Source organism: Lepisosteus oculatus, chromosome 10 (genome assembly GCF_040954835.1).
Source record: "Lepisosteus oculatus isolate fLepOcu1 chromosome 10, fLepOcu1.hap2, whole genome shotgun sequence".
Classification (NCBI taxonomy): domain Eukaryota; kingdom Metazoa; phylum Chordata; class Actinopteri; order Semionotiformes; family Lepisosteidae; genus Lepisosteus; species Lepisosteus oculatus.
In genome coordinates, this window is record NC_090705.1 from 10,477,341 (window position 1) to 10,499,475 (window position 22,135).

The 22,135-nt window shown below is 36.9% G+C and overlaps 1 protein-coding gene across 5 annotated transcripts in view; it reads left to right on the forward strand.

Annotated features, from left to right (window-relative positions):
• Window positions 1-22,135, forward strand: part of oxr1a (oxidation resistance 1a) — a 176,026-nt gene that overhangs the window by 86,387 nt on the left and 67,504 nt on the right. Inside the window, exon 1 of one of the 5 annotated variants that reach the window (XM_015357919.2) lies at window positions 20,865-21,177. The exons of the other annotated variants lie outside the window; for them this stretch is intronic. Coding sequence (XP_015213405.1) covers window positions 21,015-21,177 — 163 coding nt within the window. The 5' untranslated portion in view covers window positions 20,865-21,014. Of the gene's footprint in view, window positions 1-20,864; window positions 21,178-22,135 lie in introns of those variants that run through there. 5 annotated transcript variants of the gene reach the window in all.

Here is a 22,135-nt window from a genome sequence, read left to right on the forward strand (position 1 = left end):
TAAATGTATACGACATTTTGTACCCTGTCCTCACAGTTTGCCCAGGACCTCCGTAAACAGCTTCTAATTTTACTGAGCCAAAATGGCTTTGACGTTTCCTACACAGTGGATCCAATGGTGACAGAGACGGTTGAGTCACTGATGGTAGTTGTTAAAGACTACATCCATAGCCACGAAAAATAGTCACTGTCCCTTATTCATTGTTATGTTTCTTTTTTGCCCGTGACATTCAGTATAGTAGTTATCGTTATACTCAATTCTTAAACACGGTCGCTGGACCAAATGCAATTGTTTTACTGCTTAGTGTATCAAAGCACTGTAGCTGTTCAGTACTAGGAACTGTATATTTCAAACACTATATAGCACTATATATTTTTAAATGAAGAGTAAGCAGTTTCTGCAGCGGCCAGGCAATATTGATTCATTCTCCGACATCATTTTGAGAAATGAACATCTGCCTTTCTAAACTACTGTTATTGATTTTAGTTTATTATTATTTTATGTGTTTTTTTTCGTACTCAGAAGTGCTATATCTTCATACTTTTATTTTAAAATTAAACAGTAGGGGGAAAATGTAAAATTCATGTAGCAGGACGATGAAGTATCTTAAAAAAAGACTTTTAAATTGAATTTGTTTTAAAAATTTACAGCCATGCTTTAAACTATTTCCTCGGCTGTAGTGCAGTATTAAATAGGACCACAAGGAGAGCATGCAAGCTCTACACAGACAGAAGCCCACAACCAGAATAAAACCCAGGTCACTGGGCCTGTGAGATAACAGTGCTTACTGCCACATCACTGTGCCACCCTCCCACCCACCCACTGTAGTATACAAAGTTTTAGTCCAAAGGCTGGAAGTTTGGATTTTAGGGTTTCAAGGTACTGTGATGGTTAATGCATCTGTTGTGTGAATATGTTAAAAAGACCCTTCAACTTAAAGTACTTAAAGTAGAGGCACAGTACTGTATTACACTGAAGTAATAAACATTCCTTAATTCTGTAACAATTGCAATGAATACATCTCCTTGGTTAATTAGACATATCTCTCTACTCTCTTTCTCAGTCATAAGGCGATTTCGAAATTTAGTTTCGTTGCTTGAAAAAATTAAGGTTTGCCCAGCTTCCTTAAAGTCATATGAGATTTCCAGTCTATATTTGACAGTCTATATTTGAAATGTAAAATACAATCATTTTATTCCAGGAACTCCACAGTTATTTTTGCCAAAAGGACAGGCAATGCAATAGTTCCGCCGAAAGTGATTTTCAGACCTTCGTGTTCCTGACCAAAAGAAAATTCAAGAGACAAAATTCAGAGGTTGCACTCAGAGGTCAGAGGTCAGTATGTCGTTGAATTGAGGCCTGGGGAATTTGTCTGCATGGAAATGTTCCTCACAGCTCTTTTTAAAAAAGCAGATTTTGCATTGAAGTAAAAGGCTTTAAAAATCACTCTCTATATGTTTGCATTCACAAAGTTAAAATGTCATATTTCAGTCACACTTTTTAGTAATGGGCACACATTCCTAATGAATTCTGACAGATTACAGTGCATTAATATATATATATAACAAACCTCATATTTGCATACTGTAGTGTCATTGGCTTCATTATGTTGGTAAGGAAAATATTTAAGACTTTTACATCAATAAAACTGTGCATTTCAGCCTCAGTTTTACAAATGTTAAATATCCAGCACGGATAAAGTGTGTTGGTATTTCTTGAAAAAAATTCCAAATATTTTCCTGATCAAATTACTTTGGACTTCCTAAAGTAAATAGAGATGGTAGTTATTCTTTATTAGAAAATCCTCTGTCTGTTTTATAGGGTTGAAAGAAAAATCTTTTATACATCTTATCTCAGTGGTAACTTTTCTTTAAGACCTGGTAAGAGCGGAGTGGAGGAAAAAAATAAACTCATACAGTAGGAAAGGCTCCATATATTTCAATATTGTAGCTGCTTGTTTTACCCCAGGGCAGGCAGTGCTCCATCAAGGCCACTGTGACATACTCTCACCCCAAATTTAAGAGTAGTGTTCCAGGTCACTATACACAAGTCTAGGAAATGTTGAATTAGACCAAACAACAGAAGAAGAATTTCTAAGTAAAATAAAGTTTTAAAATTGGGAGGAATAAGATAAACTGGGGTATACAGTACTCCTCTGTCCCCGGGTTTGGTCACAGTACATTCCCAGTTATTGATTTTGGTAGATTAAAGCCTACTGTAGGTCTATTGGATCTAAAATGTGCTGTCAAGTTCATTATACCTGAAGGTAGTGTTTCATGCGACTTTTATCTTTAGAAACATTTTCACCCAAAGAAACATCACTTATTCTTAATATTGGAATATTGTGCTATTACAGACCTTTTAAATCTGTTCTTCCTTATCCAAATTCTAAGGTTTTATTAGTTTAGATTCATAGGCATCATAATTAATATATACTTCAAACTGCTCAAAAGATCAGATGTTTAACTTGTCCACATTTGTTTGATTTGTGTTTAGGAATATCCATTTAATCCTGCAGTAATAGGTCAGTTATGCAAAATAATTTATAGCTACTCTTCCCAAGTGCAGTAGCCTTAATAACCTTTACTAATTCATCATCTGCCTTGATAGTTAATTAGGACAAAGACGCATGTCGGATGAGGTTTCTGCAAAATGTCTTGAAGTTCACCTCATAAAGCATTTCTAAATATAGTATAATGCTCTTTGATTCCTGCATGGAATTAGCATTTGCAGTGTTAAAGATCCTTCCCCTTTGCTTACCTGGAGTAGGAGGACTTGATGCAGAGTCAGTGTTGTAATCTGTGTTGTGCTGCAAGCCATTTTTAGTAACTCCCTCAGAGATGCCTAATTTCATATGTATAAATCAAGCTCCACTTTAAAATAAATGTCTGCATTTATAATATAATTGCATATTAAGTCATCTGTAATTTCCTTTGGTTTAAAGATGTAGTGAGCTTTTAGACAATATGTACTGTCCACTACCAGCTTTCCAAAAACTAAATGTGAACAGCCAATTAGTGTAAACTATAAATTTACATTGCCATAAATTATATGGTCAGTACAATAAAAAAGTCATTACTCAAATGAGATTTAGTGTATAGAATTCAAGCACCATCTTAGTGCTTAAAAGTTGCTTTCTTTACAGTACATTTTTAATTCTTTGAAATGGCATTCTTTTAAGGCTTAGCCTTATCATGGATTAATGTACTTGGTTTCTTCTGTATAGGTCTGTGGCCAAAATGAAAACTTTCATAATGTTGTGTTTCTGCTGAACCAAAGATGAAATAACAGCCAGGGGGAATCAGTCTTTTAATTCTTACCTGAATCACAAAAATGGTTGTGATCTACAATAAAGGATTAAAAGAGTGCTATTATGTCTGGTTAAGGCTGTGGACTAATAGGTTAATTAGATTACATTAGAACCTATTTAGATTAATATGTTGTGGGTTCAAACCCTAGGAGACGACACTTGCAGTATCCATGAGTAATGTCTTTGACTCAGATTGCTCCAGCAAACCCATCTATAAAAACAGCTTCCAGAATTTATATGTAGCAAAAATAGGGGATTGTAGAGCAAAGGTTTCTGATCCTGATCCAGGATGGCCAGTGTTTCTGCAGGTTTTCTAGGTCTCTTCGAAGCAGGAGCACCTGCTCTTCAACCTGCTGCTGGGAGAAGCTGTTTGATTGATCTAATTACAGCAGTGATGAGCTGATTTGTCTCGTTAAGAGCTGAGTTGCAATGAAAACCTGCTGACACACTGGCCCTCCAAGACCAGGACTGGACAGCCCTGTAACATAAATGATTGTGTCACTGTGGATAAAAGCAAAAATGCCAAAAAGCAAATAAATGAAGTCTGTGCTCTACTTTACAAATACCTCTATATGTTAATATGTGGTATCAGATTATTGAATATACTTAAGGCAGCTCAGGAGCTGAGACAAAACTCTTTACACTTGAATAACAAATAGACATGCAGTCACAACAGACTATGCATTTCCTATCCCATGGGCCACCTTTTCTCCTAAAAACGACTCCCCTTTCTGTCAGGTTTTCTTGCTCTTTCCAAAATTTGTGATCATGTCGTCAAATGGGCAGCCAGGACAGTTCTTGAAATGTATTGCAGCATGGTTATAAACCATCTCACGCCAACACAAGTAAGGCTCAGCTCCCTCAGAAAATAATTGACGAGCATTCCGTCATATATTATAGAGTTTTAACTGCTGCACTGCTGTCTGCTTGCACACTCTGTACTCTCATTTTTCCTTGACCTCTTCGTGACATTCAGCAAGAGCGATTACAGCATTCTTGCTGGATGGCTTCAGTCATTGACCAGCCTCTCATTCACCGGTGCTCACTGCTGGGTACTGATTTCCTCTCACTCTGGCTCTTCTGTCCTGGAACCTAATATGACTCCTCTCAAGCTGCTTAACAGGGCCTGTTTTTTCCCCAGTGTGCTCTGTGATGCAGCATAGACCCAAAGCAATGTACTGCAGGGTAAGATGGCATATTCTAAGCATGGCTAAGAGCTGCAAAGTTCTGTTACAGAGCTGTAAAAAATGAGGTTTCCAAGTGAGCAGAACATGTTCTTAATCAGCAGAAAGTCTTTCTGAGAGCGTAAAGATGCAGATCAAGCTGGACAGAAAATTGGGTGTGGAAAACAAAACAACGTTTTTCTCTTTTTTTATTTTAGCTTTATTTGAGGTCTGAGAACGGAGAGAAGAAAAGTGGCACAAATATTGCAGTGGAGCAAAACACATGGAAAGTAACTGTGATGTTTGGAAGCATAATGGGGGAAAAACATCAAATTAAAAATGCTATTTTATTAAGCATCAATGGTAGGAAATGTAACTGTCTGCCAGTGAACCCTTAGAAAAGCACAAAGCAGCATCTGTAAATGTTATTCATCAAACAGGCTCGAGGTGACAAAGGGCCCCCTCTTCCTTGTGTCTTACAAACCCTTTTCAGCTCAACTCTATTGTCGTGTCATTTGACTTGAAATCAGCCGACTGCAACCTGGAGGCCTTTTTCTTTTCTAGATGAGGGCTTGAGCTTTTGAGCTTTTGTTGCCTTTGATGAGGGCTGTTGCATACCCTCATCAAATCGTCTCTGATGTGGCCTCTTGTCAACTTTCAGATGCATTGTTTACTTCCCTTTTATATCTTTGTAATCCCTAAACAAGGGACTTAATAAATCCATCCATCCATTTTCTAATTGAAAAATGGCAAAGTGACCGATTTTGTGATTTGACTGCTATTGACTTCTGTACCATGGAGGAAAACTTGGAATCGATGAGGAAATAGTAGCTCCTGCTAGACTAATTGAAATGTTTAGTTGATATTTTAATGAATTATGATTTGAAATTTGCAATGTACCGTTAAGCCATGCAGTCCTCAGCACTGGTAACATAGTATAACCTTCATAGCTTCCAAATGTTTGTCCTGTTGTGTTTATATAGATTTTATGTACGAGGTGCAGTATATAGTGTTCTTCTTTTTGGATTTGATCTAAACTTGGCATTTCCCACAGTTTAATGTCACTCAAGTTGAATTTTGATGTTGGCTTCTTGTTTTAAATCGCACTATTATTGGACATGCTTCAAAATCCTCATTTGATGAGCTTGTTTTGTGTTGACAGCCATAAGGGTGGGACACAATAATGAATTAAAGAGCTAAGCCTGTAACAGAGATGTCATATTTGATTTATATGAATTTATCTTGTGCTGATTTTACATGTTGAAATGTCATCTGTTTATGTGTGTGCCGATGATACTGTATTCACAAAACACTTTGCATTTATTACTGCATTTCTTCAGCCATCTTTTGTCAGCTATATTTTACATCACTAAATCTAGCCTTCAAAACGGCACTGTGCTTTGTTTTAAATAAGTTGCATACATCAGGTTCAGTGATGCGTGGTTGATGTATTCCTTTGTTTGTTTTAAATTAAAGCTTTAATTTTTTTCTCCAGTTTCTTTCCCCCTCACTTATAGATTGGCCTTGAATTGAAGAGACGGTCTCCATCGTGCTGTTTGATACTTCTGTGAAACAAGACCAAGTGTTTGGTTTCTAGCCAGAACCGGTTTACAATCTTATGAATGTTAAGTGTCACAAAAAGGGAGATGTACTGGGTAGCTAGTAACACTTATTACCACCTCTATTCCTGAACATGAAAGGGGTCTACTAAGAATAAACTGCTGCAACTTGAAAAGAATAAATCTTTTCTGGACATTTTAGCTCTAAAAATGGGCTTAGCAGATAGCAATTCATTTCTTCACAGATGTCACAGATGATGTGCAAGGATAATTCATCATTTAATCTTTTCCACTCTTGCAGCCTGTATAGAAACACTTCACAAGAAAAATGGAAGTGTTAGTGTCCCTGCAGACATGACCGCACACAATCAGATTTCTTCAGTGTTTGACCACTGTGACACATTGAATGAAGCACCCCATGAGCTGATAGACATAATGGTGTGAATGTCTTTGATTCGGGTAGCTACTACCTGAGGTAGCTAGTAGATAGGTAGCTACTTTTCAGCATACTAGTAAAGTTTACTGTATGCTGAAAAGAGAACAAACACAGCATTTCGGCTGTGGCGCCTTCTTCAGGTGAAGACGGCTCCACAGCCGACACATTGTGTTTCTTTTCTTCTCTTTTCAGCGTGCAGTAAACCTTGTTCCTTTGCATTTTAAAAAGCTGCCCATTCTTCAAAAACGTGCAAAGTTGTCAGCCCCTTTATGCTACATTATGTTGCTCAAGGAGGCATGTAATATGTTTTTTTCAGGAGGGGGCCTCTTAATTCATTTTATGGAAAGCAGGGTCCTTGTCTGTTTTCATTTTTCTGGCAGAGGCATCCCCGTCGCCTGCTTTCTTCTTTCTTATGGAGGGGGTATTCCTCGCTCACTTCCCCCATTCCATGCAGAACATCCATCCATCCATCCATTGTCTGACAGCTTCATCCAACTCCATCTAGGAGAGCTGGACCGACCCCAGCAAGCAACGGCGCAAGGCAGGAAACACCCTGGACGGGACCATCGCAGGGCCACACACAAACACACACACTCACACCCCAGAAGCCAGTTAATATACAGGACCAGTATATTACCGGACTGTGGGAGAAAACCAGAGTAGCCACAGAAAACCCATGTGAACACGGAGAGAACATACAAATTCCACTCGGATAGCCCCCAAGGTCCAGAATTGAACCAAGAGACCCAGTACAGCGAAAGACCATGAAGATCTGAAATACAGTCCTTCTTTGAGGGTGGCTAGCTATCTCTCAGGCCTGCCTGAATGATATTCTGGTTGGGTTGTCTTTCTTAGAGTACTTGAGCCTACAGAACAAGCTTCACTTTAGCTTTGCAGTGTTGCTTCTAACTGGTACAGATGGGCTTCTTATTGTGGACCCTGCCGTTGAGCATTATGTTGGTAATGAAAGGAGCACAAAAGTGAGCTTGGTAAAGTGACTGCGAGTTTTTGGCATCAGTCAAAGGTGTGTGCTGGGAAAGATCAAGAAGGCCAAGGCAATGATCCGATTGGGTGAATTGTCTTCTTATTGATGAGGACAGATTGGATCTCTATTTTTACCTGTTGTTTGTCAAGAGCAGACTGTATGAAATGGTCGTGCAGAATTTTTGGATTTGTTTATGTTTGGAAAAGAGTAACTCCGTTCTCTCTGAAAGATATGACATCTCAACAGCCAGCTTCGGAATTAAAGGGGAAGGGTAGAAGTGTCTGGACGGGCACCAAACTCGTTTAGATATCTTGATGATTCAGCTCACCATTATTGAACACTGGTAAGGAAATGACAGGCTTTGTGCCGCTTTTCTTTTATTTGAATAATGCTTCTGTGCTTGTTTGGCTTAAATTTCTGTATTGAAAACATTTCTGTGACTAGTGCTGAATTTATTGAGGATAAAAAATAAAAAATTACAGTGAACCTGCCAGAGATGAGTCACAGGGCCTGTGATCCTGCTCCGCCGACTGCTCTGATAGGTGGTGTGTCGGTGACATGCTGTGTAAATAGGCTCCATGTGTTAGTCCCTGGGAGTTGTGAAATATATATTTCCTGTATAAGGCTTATGAGTGCAACTACAGCTCAGTAAGATAAAAAAAATAGTTTCCTCGAAATCTGTTTTCTCTCCCATTTTTCATGTACTTAACTTGTTTCACATTCCAGTGATGTTATTTTTCTACAACCATGCAAGTGACACCATAATATAGAACGCTGCATTGTACAGAACTGGCAGTGTATAGACATTGGGGTATTGAATGAAAGTGAATGCCCATTTTGTCAGTAATACTTGCCCTTGTTTTTTTTCTAATCTCATGGCTGACAGGTGATTGTGTTTGTGCTCTGTGTTAGATGGGTGTCCCATCCAAGGTGTCTCTAGGCCTAGTGCCCTTACCAGCCACCCTCCAAGGATAAAGGGGATACAGAATATTAGTGGGTGAAATAATTTAGTGATGTGCATATTTTCTTTATTAAAAAAGGATCTTATTTCCTTTATTTTAATAAGTGGATAAATGATATTACAAACAAGATAAATCTAAAACATATGTTTTGATTTTAATTTGTGCAGCACAATGCTTAAAATGCCAATCTTTGCTGAATATATGCAGGTACTCTTGATTAGTAGTATATCCTTCTTTCCCTGTTCGATATTGCCCTTCTGTCTTAAGCTAGGATGTAAGTTTCTCTGATAAAATAACTATTTTATGATTCCTTATGATTTATACAGTAATATTAACTGGGGAACCTCAAATTTCAAGAATTCCACTGCTGCTCATGTTTCTTACAGCACTTGTACGTTCTTAAATGATTAGTATTTCCTTTAAGCTTTCATTTTTAGTTAAAATAATATTAAACCGTCTCTCTTGAAAGCAGATAAATGCTGTTCATATGTAAAACTACTCAAGACAGTGATGTCAGCCTATTCGTTATTGCACTTTTCACCAACACATTTCACCAACCATTATTATTTCACACGGGAATTTTAATTAGGAATATAGGTTACAATAATAATTTTGTTTTACTTGCTGGAATGGCACTGACATTTTTTATATTACAAAGTACTTTATTTTAACATAAGCCTTGAAATGAAATATTTATGCATTACAAAATATGAGAAAATGATTTTATGTGATAAACTAAGTCAATGCAAGTTTTGAAATTAGTGGAAAGAAAAAAAATGTTTCTTGATTTTTGAGCTGTCCTGCATTTGTGAATGTTTTGTTCATTTCGTTTCCAAATTATATTCTGTAGTTATCACACAATTGCCCCATTGGGGCAGTAATTTTGATATAGGCTGCCACACTGTAGCATGTTTTATGATTGATATGAGGATGCATTACATAATTCCATCTGCAATCATATCCGATTACTTTTGCAATCATAGCGATTCAGCATCCATTGAGACCCATTTTCTTGTGACTCAATATTGTATGTGAAGAAATACAGGTAATTATGAAACTCCTTTTTTCTTCACATCAAGCATATTTAATGTCTCTTTGATTCTGTGGTTATAAGGCGAAAACATTGTCTTTTTTTTCCATTTTTTAAAAACAACACATACTAGCATGAAATGTGAAGAATGCTCAAATTGAACATAACTGCTTTATGTAATTATGTGAATAACACATAATTACTTTGAACAAATACCACAATTCAAGATTTTCACATTGGAGAAGACTGGAGAAAAAGGTCTAAACAGCTTTGGGAGCTCATTAAGACAAGGCAGTAACTATCAACTAAAAAAGATCACAGATGTGCGGAGACCATTCAATCCAATTAGATAGTTTGGCTAGTAAGAGTGAATTGATCTAAAGTTCTCTTCCAGCTGTTTTTTTGAAAGAGTATTGGCTTCAACAACATGGCTGGATAACTTGTTCCAGCCTTTCTTCCCCCAGAAGGTCTCTCGTTCTCAGTTTAAAAAACTATTCCCCTTTTAAACCCCATCCTTCCTGGTCTGCTAACACAAAACATATTTTTTAACTCTTTTTAACTTAGGAGCACAACAGTATTGTTAATCACCAATTATACTGTAGGTTTTGAGCTTCTAAACAATATTAATATTGTTGATAATAAAAGAGTTTAATGTTAGTAGCTCACAGGAACAAACAGGAACAATCTGTATTATGATAATTGATGAGTACTTCCATAGAAGCTGGTTGCAAAACTTTTTTTCAGTAGTTTATCCCCAAGATGATTGCTCTTAAGACCGTTGTGCTGAGGACTGACATGCTGCAAAAAAAGAGACCAGCAAGGTAAAAAAGAACCCATATCTGACAATAACAGGGAGACTGAAATGTCAGTGATGTTACTTGTAATCAGTAATTCTTTTTTTAACAAAATAAACTTTATTGCACAATATACTGTTCATCAATCTTACAATGAGTACAATCTAGCAAAACATAATATCTCTACTCAATTAAAAGTTGTATTCTTAAAGATCCATGAAAGTGGATGCTGAGGCTGGATTTGCAAATGTAAGAGTCCCTCCAAGCCTTACCATCTGTAGTTGTCTGTGCCTTTTTCCCTGTTTTGACTGGGAAACTGCAGTCGTCCAGTCCACTGCAGAGATCAGCAAGTCTTTAACTAGTGACATGGGAAGCAGGGATCTTATGATAACACGTGCATTTGTAGCATCTTGATGGTTTTGTCTATCTAATGGACTGGCACCCTGTCCAGGGTGCATCCTGCCCTGTGCCTGTTGCTTGCTGGGATAGACTCCGACTAGCCTGTGACCCTGTATTAGATAAAAGTGGTAAGAAAATGAAAGAATGATGGTATTGTGGCAAACTGTATTTGACTGCTTTCTTATTCCCCTTTCAGCACTCTGCAGTTTTTATTTGCTTCAGATGTTTTTTTTTTACAGTGAAACTATTTCCAATTCAGTTTTCGTAATTAATTGATAGTAAAGTAGAATGCAACGAAACAAGAAATTATTGCATGATTAAATGGTTGATTGCATTTGCCATTAGCTACATCAGTGCCGCGTGACTGAACTTTTTTCTTGCATTTATATTAGACTAATTTGAGCTGGAAACGGAAGATTGCAGAGAAACATTTGCCAATGCTATGTTAGTCTTTCTTTTCCTTGTTAGGCAATTGTGCGTGTCCTGCACTGATTTCTTCAGGGTTCATCATTTTTCCAGAAGTAGTTATTTTTGTTTTGGGGGTTTAAATGATCGTACTTGACAGAAAACAGAGTGTAAAGTCTTGTAGAAGGGTGACCTAGCATTCTCATTAGCAACAAGTACAGTGGGTTATAAAGCTCTTGTTTTATTTAGAGAAAATACGGATCTCTCTTAGTTTTACCAACTTGAGAAATTCATCTTTATTTAGCCCTGAACGGGACACTAATTAAACTGGTATTGTGGTACTGGTTCACAAGTGGTCAATGATAATTCTTTTACTGGATAAGTAATGTTATACACCACACTGGAGTTAACTAGATTAATATTCTAACTGGTGACTGCTACAGTACGTGTACAGTATGTGACTGTCTGAATATGCCTAGGCAAACCATTATTACTTCAATGCCGAGGGAAAAAGTTGGACTACATTCAATTATGTCCATAAGGAAATCTTTTAGCTTAGAAATTACAGTACATGTTGAAATTCTGGAATTAAAAAAGACCTTCATAATGTAGTATTCCCTCTTTACAGATACTGTACTGTACATCCCCGGATTGAAAGAATTATCCCACATTGATAGACAAAAAACTCAGACTTGAACAGAGCAGACTGAGTGGATGTGACTCAAGTATTACTCAATCCTCTGAGGGATTAACAAAGTCAACCTAGTAGACTAAATCAGAACAGTGAAACTAACAAATGGAAACTGTATTGATATATCCAAACACAGGGGGATTTTTTACAAGAAATGAGGATGTGGAACAGCTACCCACTATGAAAATAAGGCCAATGTCCTGCTGCCTACCAGCAACTAACTATGTGGGCCTATTAATGTGTATAACCTCTTATGTTTTTAAGAAGACAATCTTTTAGAATAATGAAAGAGAATTTGTATGAACCCTATGAGCTCTCTCCAATCGGTGAGTGTTTTTGACAACACATGTGGAAAATCAAAAGTTAAAACAATTTTTAACCCCCCGGATATACAAGCTTGTCGTTTTCAAATTTTATTTCGCTTTATGTAAGGATTTGCAGTCATGTAAAAAGCACTGTAGTTTGCTTCGAGGACTGGGAATGGAGATGTTTGAGGAATGTGGAGTTCTCATGAGTGATGGGAATGCAAGTACTATAGGAGGTTTTTAGTTTAAATGTGTTTTTCTTCCGATGGAGAAGAAATATAAAATTCGAACTCAGCATTTTAAGGGGTGTAATTCTCATGGTTGTTGGTTAACACTTTGTGACAGAGCAGCTTTACAAATGCAAAAAAAAAAAACAACAACTCCTGAATTCCTCAAAGTTCCTGAATAAAATACTAACAAAAAAACCACTCGGTGTGTAAAAGTCAAGTTCGCAGTTCCTTTTTTCCCCTTATGATGCTGTGTGCTCTGTCAATACGCGTAACTCTGGTTAGAGTTGACAGCTACGGCTGCTGTTCTCGCCGCTTCTCTCGAAAGTATGCTCCAGACACATCAGAAATTTTTCCCAAATGAACCCCAGCTGTCTGTCGGTTACCCTGGTTTGACAACGCTTATCGGTCCTGCCTCTTCAGCTCCCGGCCTGGGTCTGACACAGTTTTATAGACCTGCGGATAAACCTTTGATCATACTCTTACTAGCCATTTACCGCCTGGAGAGCAGCTGTACAGTGAATCCACATTTTTTCTGTAATTAACAAAAGCCGTTTTCTTTTGTAAAATGGATACTGAATCAAACCAGAGTGTTGAAGTAAGCTGTCCGTGGGGCGAAAAGTGTTATCTTGTTTTGGGTCAAGCAGCTCTTCATTTGTATTTAAAAACTAACATGTGCACTTGTTTTGCTTGAAATCTTAAAAAGATCAAGGCATCTTTACAGCCATCTCTCCGCACAATGGATCACTGAAATTGCAGTAAATTATTTCAATTTAACCAAGACCCTTAGATTCATTACATTTAAAGCTGAACTGTAAAATGCAGAATGGTATAAATAAATCAAATGATACAGTAATTTAAAATTGTATGATCGCCAACGTACAGTAAGTCGTTCAAATAAAATACTTTTTGTATCTTATCTTAAAGGCTCTTAAAGTGTCTACAGTAACTGAAAGCAAAGCCATAAAATACACAGCAACTATGATAACACGTAACAGACTCTTTTGATTGTATTGATATCTTAAATTCAATCAAAGAAGCATGTAAACGTATTGGTATCCATGACAGTTATGCACACTAGAGGGCACTAACATCACCAGTGTCCACCAGCGTGGACAGTGGTGGGTGAGTAGGATATGACTTCTCCAATTCAGATGTGGTGTGTACTATCGCAGTCCTGTTCTTGTTTGTAGCAAAGCCCATGGCAAAGTTTTCAGAATTTAGTTTTCTGCAAAGGTCAATTAGCTTTATAAACACAATATATAACACCCAATAATATATGTACTGTACTGAATATGGCACCAATAACTTTTCATATCTCATTCGTGCCATCTTTTTCTATCTGGAAATTGCACAGCTCTGTACTGAGATCAAAAGGTTTTTTTTTATTACTTTAATTGTCTTTTAAAAGTGTAGTTAGGCCTTGTGTCTGTTTTTAAACTTTCTTGTTTGTGTTGAAGCAGATGGAGCTGAAATGGATGTTATTGTATAGTGAACATGTTATGTTGTGTACTGTATAGTGGAACATGTAAGGGGAAGGGTTGTTTGTTTTTTCGTGTTATCACACCTTAATTCGACCCTCAGTTATTTGTGTTCTGTATAGTTTTTTTTTTTTTAATTATTTGCTGTTCAAGCTTTTCTCCTACTGTAGGTCAATGCAGAAGTATCGTAGTGAGTTTAGTGAAATGAAGAATCATAATTTTCAAATGTTATGCTTAATCCTGAAATGTGCTGAAAATATTTTTCTTAAATCAAATCCAAGTCCTTTTAAAATGCTGCTTCGGTAATTACAACCACAGGGCATCGGAGATTGTTTTTATTTCAGAGTTTCTACCTTTTGAAAATCATAACAGCTCAACTCTACAGGAGCTAAGCTGTGAGAAAGTTTAGCTACAGTTGAGCATTTAACGATCTGTTGATATGACTGGGTTGTGGTTTTATAGGCTGTCACATATTTCAGTAAAATGAGCCCCGAGTGGCATTTTTCTGCCTTATAATAGACATGAATACTTTCAGTTTCTGGTTTGCCTTGTTTCCTGGGGAAGCAGCTCCTGGCTACTTTACCCATTATAAACACTCAGCTTCTCCATTTCAATCTTACCTTGACTCCAGCAGTGTGTCCTTCTGTAGCTTTTATTTCCTATGGGCCCTTGGCTAGGTTGGGGGTCAGTCATCGTTTCCTCTCAGAGGTCGCAACACGGTCAGAAGTAATTCCGTGCATTGCTTTTATTAAAAACAACACACAGGACTCCTGTCATTTATCACCATTGTGTGGGCCACAGTGCAAAGCAGTGTGTCCTCTGGATTTCTGGTCTTTGTTTATTTTTTTAGTGGGGGAGGGGAGAGGTGAGTAAGATACTGTACAAACTCTTAAATCAATAGTTTTTGTTTTGATTAATTTAATGCTGCTGAGAGGGTACAGTATATAAAGTAGTTAGTGACTCTAAAAATAATACCACAGCTTTTTAAGTTACATTACTGTTAATAAACAGTTGTGGGAGAATGATGTCCACGATACATGGATGAATAGTGTCTCAAATATGTGTTTCTTCCTATATCTGTCCTTAGATATCACTTACTGTATTGTCAGATTACAAGATTAGGATAATAGTTCAACATAAGGGTGTAGTGCCAACCTATTCCATAAGTGAAGGATTGTGAAAGGTGAAAAGAAATGTTTGTTCGCACCTTCGGTTTTTCCAAGTTAGGAAAGATAATCAGCTATTTGGTTATTAGCAACAGGAAGAAGTTCCTGAAATCTGCTCTCCTACATAAGCTTTGCACATGATTGAAACATAAGGCATATCTAACGTGAGTCACTATGCATTACTTCCACACTCCCCACCTTAAAACTCAATGATAATGTGTAAGGCTTGATTTTCGCATGAAGAATTTGACACAGATTGCAAAGAGAATACAATATTTTGAAAGAAACCATTGATTGCAACAGATGTTTCGGCTGTCGTTATTACTGTGAAAAATTGCTAGCAGAGCTGATAGATATTTGTACAGTGAATGGAAAATAAACTTTGTCGACTAAAGTCAAATTCCATTTGGCATTCTTAACCCTTTTATGCTTTCCAGTTTGCCTTCTCCAAAAAAAGGCCATTAAGTGCAGTCATGGTTTATAAATGTTCCAAAGAAAGTCATCCTAAAAGCTTTGTAATGTGTTATTGATGTGGTGCCTTAAAAGTTAAATAATTGATACAGTTCTATTATCTGATTAAATAACTGCTCTTATTTTTCCTTTTTAAGTGATTAAGCAAGCACTGCTGTCATTTTTATAAAGTGGCTTATATTTCTGTACAAATATAAATCGAAGTAGGTTTTGGAATGCTAGAAATCTATGCGAGTCAAACAGGTTGAGAATTTACACGACTTACATTCATTCAGATAATGAATTATATTTAAGTGTTTTTTCAGCCATGTGTCCAATTGTATTTTTGTGCATCTCATTTTTATCTCTCTTGGAATATAGACAGATTTAATTCCAAACAGTAGCAAGGTTTCTGCTTCTGAATTATTTATATTCTCTTTCCAGTTCAATATCTAATTCTGCTTCCCAATTATTAAATGTTGTTCCGGTCTACTGAGTTTTCAGCTTCTGAGATATTTAGATATAAAAAGGGAAGACCCAACTGCATTTTTTTCTTGGTTTAGCATTTACTGACAACCATGCCTTCTTACCATCTGTTCAAATTAAAATCCTCAATCTTGTTTTACTTTTTATGACTCACTGTCAGCATAAAGATACCTCCTCAGATAAATTAAGCAGTGGAACAATAAAAGATGCTCTGATTTTCACAGCCATCATTGTGCAAGAATTTTCCCTGTCAGAAAGTAGAGGAGGATTCGGTGCACAGATAAATAATCCATCTCTCTACCAAAGAAGCAGTCTTGAGTATGCTATATTACTGGTTTCCCTGTATTATAGTTTTCTTACACCTGTCAGTGGGAGCAAAAACAAAGAAGATATTACAGGCATCATTTTAATTCTTCCTGATTGTTTCCATGAGAACTTGTACATGTTACTTTGTATTTATTTTTTTGGACCTGTTAAAAATACTGAATACTTATAATAGCGAGTTCCTGTGATGTGGATTCAGGACCAATATAATCGTAGCAATACATATAATAATAATCTATAATCAGTTCAAGGAACAACTGGATTAGATACTTGGATCTATTATCTGCTAGAAACCACATAGGCATAATCAGCCTAACTGGTCCCCTCTTTGTCACCTCTTGTATTCTAACAAAATGGACCAGCAGCCACGTTGAAGAGAAGCTTTCCGAGACTTGTAAATAGAAAACAAACTCCCTCAAGTCTCCTGGAAGTGTTGTTTCTTCCAAAAATATTTTCAAATATGTTCTTCTTCTCTTTGAGATCTGTGCTGCTTCAGACCAACAGCGTCATTTGAGGTAAGACGTTTTTGTAGAAATGGACTTGTGCACTATTTTTAAATCTCCCGGTATATATTGTAAAAAGGCAGACCCACTTGTGATTCTTACTTTAAAACTTCTGATATCAATTCACAAAACCTTTTCCCCCAATGGGTGTAACATCGTGTAAACACATTCAATGGAATTGTCCATCCATCCATTTTATAACCTCTTCATCCAATTCAGAGTCCCGGGGCACTGGAGCCTATCCTGGCAAGCAGGGGTTGCAAGGCAAAAATACAGGATGGCAGTCCATCCCATCAATAGACTGTAATGTGATGACAAAAATAATACTTTAGAGGGAATTAACTAAGACGTGTACAGTAGCTACAGGGTTAGCTGCCGGGGTTAACTACTATAGATGTGTGTGTGTGTTTTTTGTTTTGGTTCAAAATAGGTGCAATATTCAGTTTGGGAAGAAATTGATATATAGCATTAAAATTCCACTTGCAGTAACTTAGTAATTCAAATCAATCACTTTTTTGTGTTTTCATCTACAGTATCTATGACTTCTAGACTTTCAACAACCAGCTTGTTAGACAGTGTTTTCAAATGAACTGTGAGTATCCAGAAATATGAAATATTACTCTTCTTGTTTGGAGCATATAGTTAAGTAGTCCAATCACTGTACATCTACTGTATTTCTACCTGATAGTAAATATGGTGCTGTCAGTGTGAGACTTATTGTTTGGGTATTTTTCTGTTTTACTTAAGGTCAGAAGAAAAAACTAATAAAAATTCTTAATAAACATACTGCAGGTATTATATGTTTTACCCTATTTTAACCATACAGTACCTGAGGCATTTTTTGTTACTGTAAAATTTAATCAAAACCTTGAGTTAATTATAAATTACAAAACTAGCACCTGTTTCTTGACACTTTATGGTAATAAAAAACATTTTTCACCCAAATAAAATTGGTGCTGTCTAGGTTTTGTAATAAGTACAGTAATTGAAGTGTAGGTTCAAGGGTTAGATTTAAAGTTAGGTTAGTATTAACTGTAGAGCTTTAATCAGAGATGCGTGTCTGTATCATTTTCACTTGCAACCTCACTCTGAAACTCACTATTGAAAGAGGAGTTTTATTATACTTTTGTTCAGCTGCAGTAATTTGTCTAGGATAATCTTCTTGTGCTGAATCTCACACTGAATTTCGGAGGACATGATGTGCTACAAGTGCAATAAATACTCAATTTAAGACATCAGTAATATTACGATTTTCACAATTTTCGGGACAGATGTCATCTAAGATAATTCCAAATATTTTAGAGGACATCAAATTGAATCGATTTGAATTCAATTAATTGTAAACTAGAACTGAAAGCTTTGACACTTGGCTTTTTTTTTACATAAATAGTTGCACCACTCATGCTTAAATTAAATATAAAAAAGCTGGAGTGCAAAAATATCTGCCCCACATTTAACTACATGACTCATTACTGTAAATGTAGAACTACTAATTTGCCAGATTAATTTGAAACTGCCTTCTGTGGTTTCAAAAGTCCTTGCAGTGTATTTCAGGCAAATTAGTCATGATGTTTATTTTTTTTTGTAGAAAAAAAAATTAAGCTGTAATGTGAACTGCACCACATAGATAATTTAGCTGTTGACCAAATTTAACAGTTGACCAAAGAAAATGATGCACACTTTTACTTTAATCTCCAAGAAAGCTGGCAAGCCCCACCATTCTCACTGTAAAAAATATTCTAAATCTAGGGATGCAAGGAGTCACAGGTCTGAGATCAGTTTAATAGAAATGAGAACGGCCATTTCCTGAAAACTCTCTCAAGCCAGGTCTGGACTAAGGACCTCAGGCCTGAGTCAGATTTCTGCATCAATATGCAGGAGAACTGTTTTTGATAGATATAAAAATTTTGTATTGCAGAGGTATTCCCCGTCCTCAGTCTATACTTGGAAGAAGCACCTTTGGTAACTATTGTAGCTGCAAGTCTTTTTGGATAAGAGTGACACATTTGTGTACTGGGATGGTGTAATTTTCTCCTAATCTTGTTAGTAAACTTGTTTGAGCTCTGTCAGAGTCAGGTTGATTGGGGATCATTGATGGACAGTGTTTTTCCAAGTATTGCCACAGACTTTCAGTCAGAATCAAGATAGGACTTTGAGGTTTCAAGGACTTTTACCCTCTTTTTGTTAAACCATTCCAGTGTATCTGTGGCTTTGTGTTTCGGTCATTTTTCCAGTTGAAAAGTAAGTTCTCATTGCCGTTTCAGATCCTTGGCAGACTGGAACAGGTTTTCCTCCTTGCCTGTGATTTGTTCCATCTTCCCCTCAGTTATGACTAGCTTCTCAGTCCTTGTCAATGACAAGCAGCCCCTAAACATAAAGCTGTTGCCACCATGCTTGACAGCAGAGATGGTGCTGATCGAGTCAGTGATGGTTTTTGGGACGTAATATTTCGCATTAAGACCAGAAAGGTCCAATTCTGTCTCATCTTACCAAAAAACATTTGCAGTATCACATCATTGCTTTGTTTAAAAGCCAGTTTGGTATATGAGTAGGCCCAATGAACAAACAGAAGTCCTCAATTATTTACATTTTTTTACCAAAACAACTCTCTAGATTATTATTATTATTATTATTATTGTTATTATTATTTTTATTATTATTATTTTTATTATTATTATTAAACATCTTAATCAAACTCTGCAGATTTCAATGAAGGATAAGATCAGAAATGAAGAAATCCGTAGACGATGTAGGGTGGTGGATGTGGTTGAGAAGATGTGAGAGGCGAGGTTACGGTGGTATGGACATATCATGAGGAGGGACGTTGAGGAAGTAACAAAGAGGGTAATGGAATTTGAGGTGGAAGGTAACAGAGGAAGAGGCAGGCCTAGAAAGAGATGGATGGATTGTGTGAGAAAAGATATGGAGGTATGTGAAGTGAGTGAGGAAGATGTGCTCGACAGAGACAAGTGGAGTAGAGCAACCAAAGCAGCTGACCCCAGGACAGTCTGGGACTAAGGCTGTCAAAAAGAAGAAGAAGAAGAAGAAGAAGAAGAAGATCTTAATCAAACTCTGAACTGCTTTGTTTTCATTTTGCTAAGTGATTATAGGGAGACGCTCAAAGGATTTGACAGTAAAATTAAAATGGCATTCAACGGTGATGAATGGATTTGGTTGCTCTAGGCATGGGATTCATGTTTTTTTTCACACATCCAGTCCCGTGGAAACAGAGAATTTATAAATGAGAGGCAAAACATTTCTTAAAATGAATTGTATTTTTAGAAATATACCCGTCTGACAGAAATAACAGTGGTCTCTTTGTTGTAAATAGTGCAGTTAATCTTGTGTGCTTGTACATTCAGAATAATATATAGCCTAAGGAGTTTTATAATTAGAGCAAGTCTATTCATTTGGTTGTCATGAAGTTCCCTGTTTGATAAACTACTGAAGTCATAATAAATGTTACCAGTGGCCTTTATTCTTTGTAATGGCAGTACTGTACTTTGTAAAATAGTCCAATCACACTAGGTCCAAAAATGTTTTTAACCAGGTCATAACTTCAGTAACAGTAACAGATGTACAGCAATAACCCCGTTTATACAAACCTTGTAAAAATAATAGTAAAGGGAAAATGTTTTGGATTTTAGTTTTAAAACGCCTTCTCTTAAGAAAAATACCGCTATGAGAAATGCGTTGTGTCCTGGGTCCTCGGTTGTTTGACACCTTTTAGTTGCCAGGAACAGAATCAGCTAGCTTCTATCACTTCAGTACTAACTAGACGTAATCGCCATTTCTCATTAATCACATGAATCACTTGTAGGGGAAAATAAAATTGGCAGCTTTACCAGAGATTGTGGTGACTAGATCGATCATAAGCAGAAGTAAACGTACATTAACAATATATTTTAAGTTTTGTATTTTATACGTACAGTATACGTAGATTGTGTTGTGTACTGTAGTAGTACTACTGTAAAGCATTATTAGGAGAAGCACTTAAAACACCGTGATACACATAAAAAGTAAGAATAGTCGATCGGAGATGTACTGCAGATGAATAATCCTTACGTACACCGTTATTAATGTGTACTATACTGTATGTTCAGTTCGCGACTGCGGCGCTTCTCGCCAGCTGGAGGGGGGAAAACTTTTCCGCAGTTGTTGATGTTGTGTGACTGTACTGTATTTCAGTTCCTGTTTGAACGCGTTGTCTCACAGCGTTTCACTCGACTGGCATTAGGAAACATGGCGACTACGCTGACATGTACTGAGAAGTGAAGTAATTTTTGGTGTTGTTTTTTAAGATACGTAGTAGAAACCGTGCGCTTTCGAAAACCCAAAATGGATTATATACTGACGTTTACGAGGAGTGCTCGGTCTGTCAAAGAAGCGGTATCCAGTACGATTTGGCCTGCATCGAGTCGAGAAGTACAGTTTAAAGATTCCTTTGCAGAAGAACAAGTTAAAAGCTCACATATAAAGCAGGCTGTGCAACAAGTAAAAGGTCTGAACTTTCTAATATTACTGGAATGATAATGCTTGCTTTTTGTTCTATACGCTGAAACGTTCTGTTCTTACCGTTTGACTTTTCATGCTTGACGTAAAAAAAAGACTTATTTTAACTACCCTAGGTGCAGTTACCGCACTTTAAAAAGTTTATTATTGTTTTGTTCTTTCATGTCTATAATGTTTTGCGCTTTCATAACGTTCACCCATTTATGTTATCGTTTCTAACATGCACGGTGTGTCACACCCTGGAATTTATGAAGGCTGGCGTTAGTTAACGCGTGTGCGTGCTGGACTGCACTTTGTACAGCACATTACTGCCACAGGAATATCCTGTACTGGTAGGGCTCATGTGTACAGTAAGTGCCTTGAAACTGATTTCAGTCTTCAACGTTGGACCGCGATTAATACACTGACACGTTTACCAACGGGGTTTGGTATCCAGAGTGCTAATTTTTAATTTTGAGTTGTATCTGACTCACAACTACCGTACATCAGCTGCACATTGTTCCATAGCGTTAGGTCTTTTTTGCCACTGGTCTAAATTGGGGAAACCCCGTGAGAGCCTCCCACTGGTTTGGATTGACAGACACTGTCTAACGGGCCCTGTGAGAGAGCTTTAAAGAAAATAAAAACGAAGACGTTCTGACTTCTGTAGGACATGATTATGCAACGTCAAAAGATTTAGCACGTCTTTATTGTATCTGTCATTTTTGAGTTTTCATCTTTCTCGATATTCCCTCAGTGTTTTTCATGTAATTAAAAATTGTTCATCTTTCCTTGCATAATACCCCGGGACCCAAGGCTATGGTGGTGAAAATATGTTAAGGTTTGCCTGGATGATGTTAGGTTTTGTTTTAAAAAATCGCAGAACATTTTAGTTTTTTCCAAAGCTTTTCTGATCTGATCTGGTTTTTATTAAGAATGTTCCAAATCTAGTATTAGTATTTTAGCTT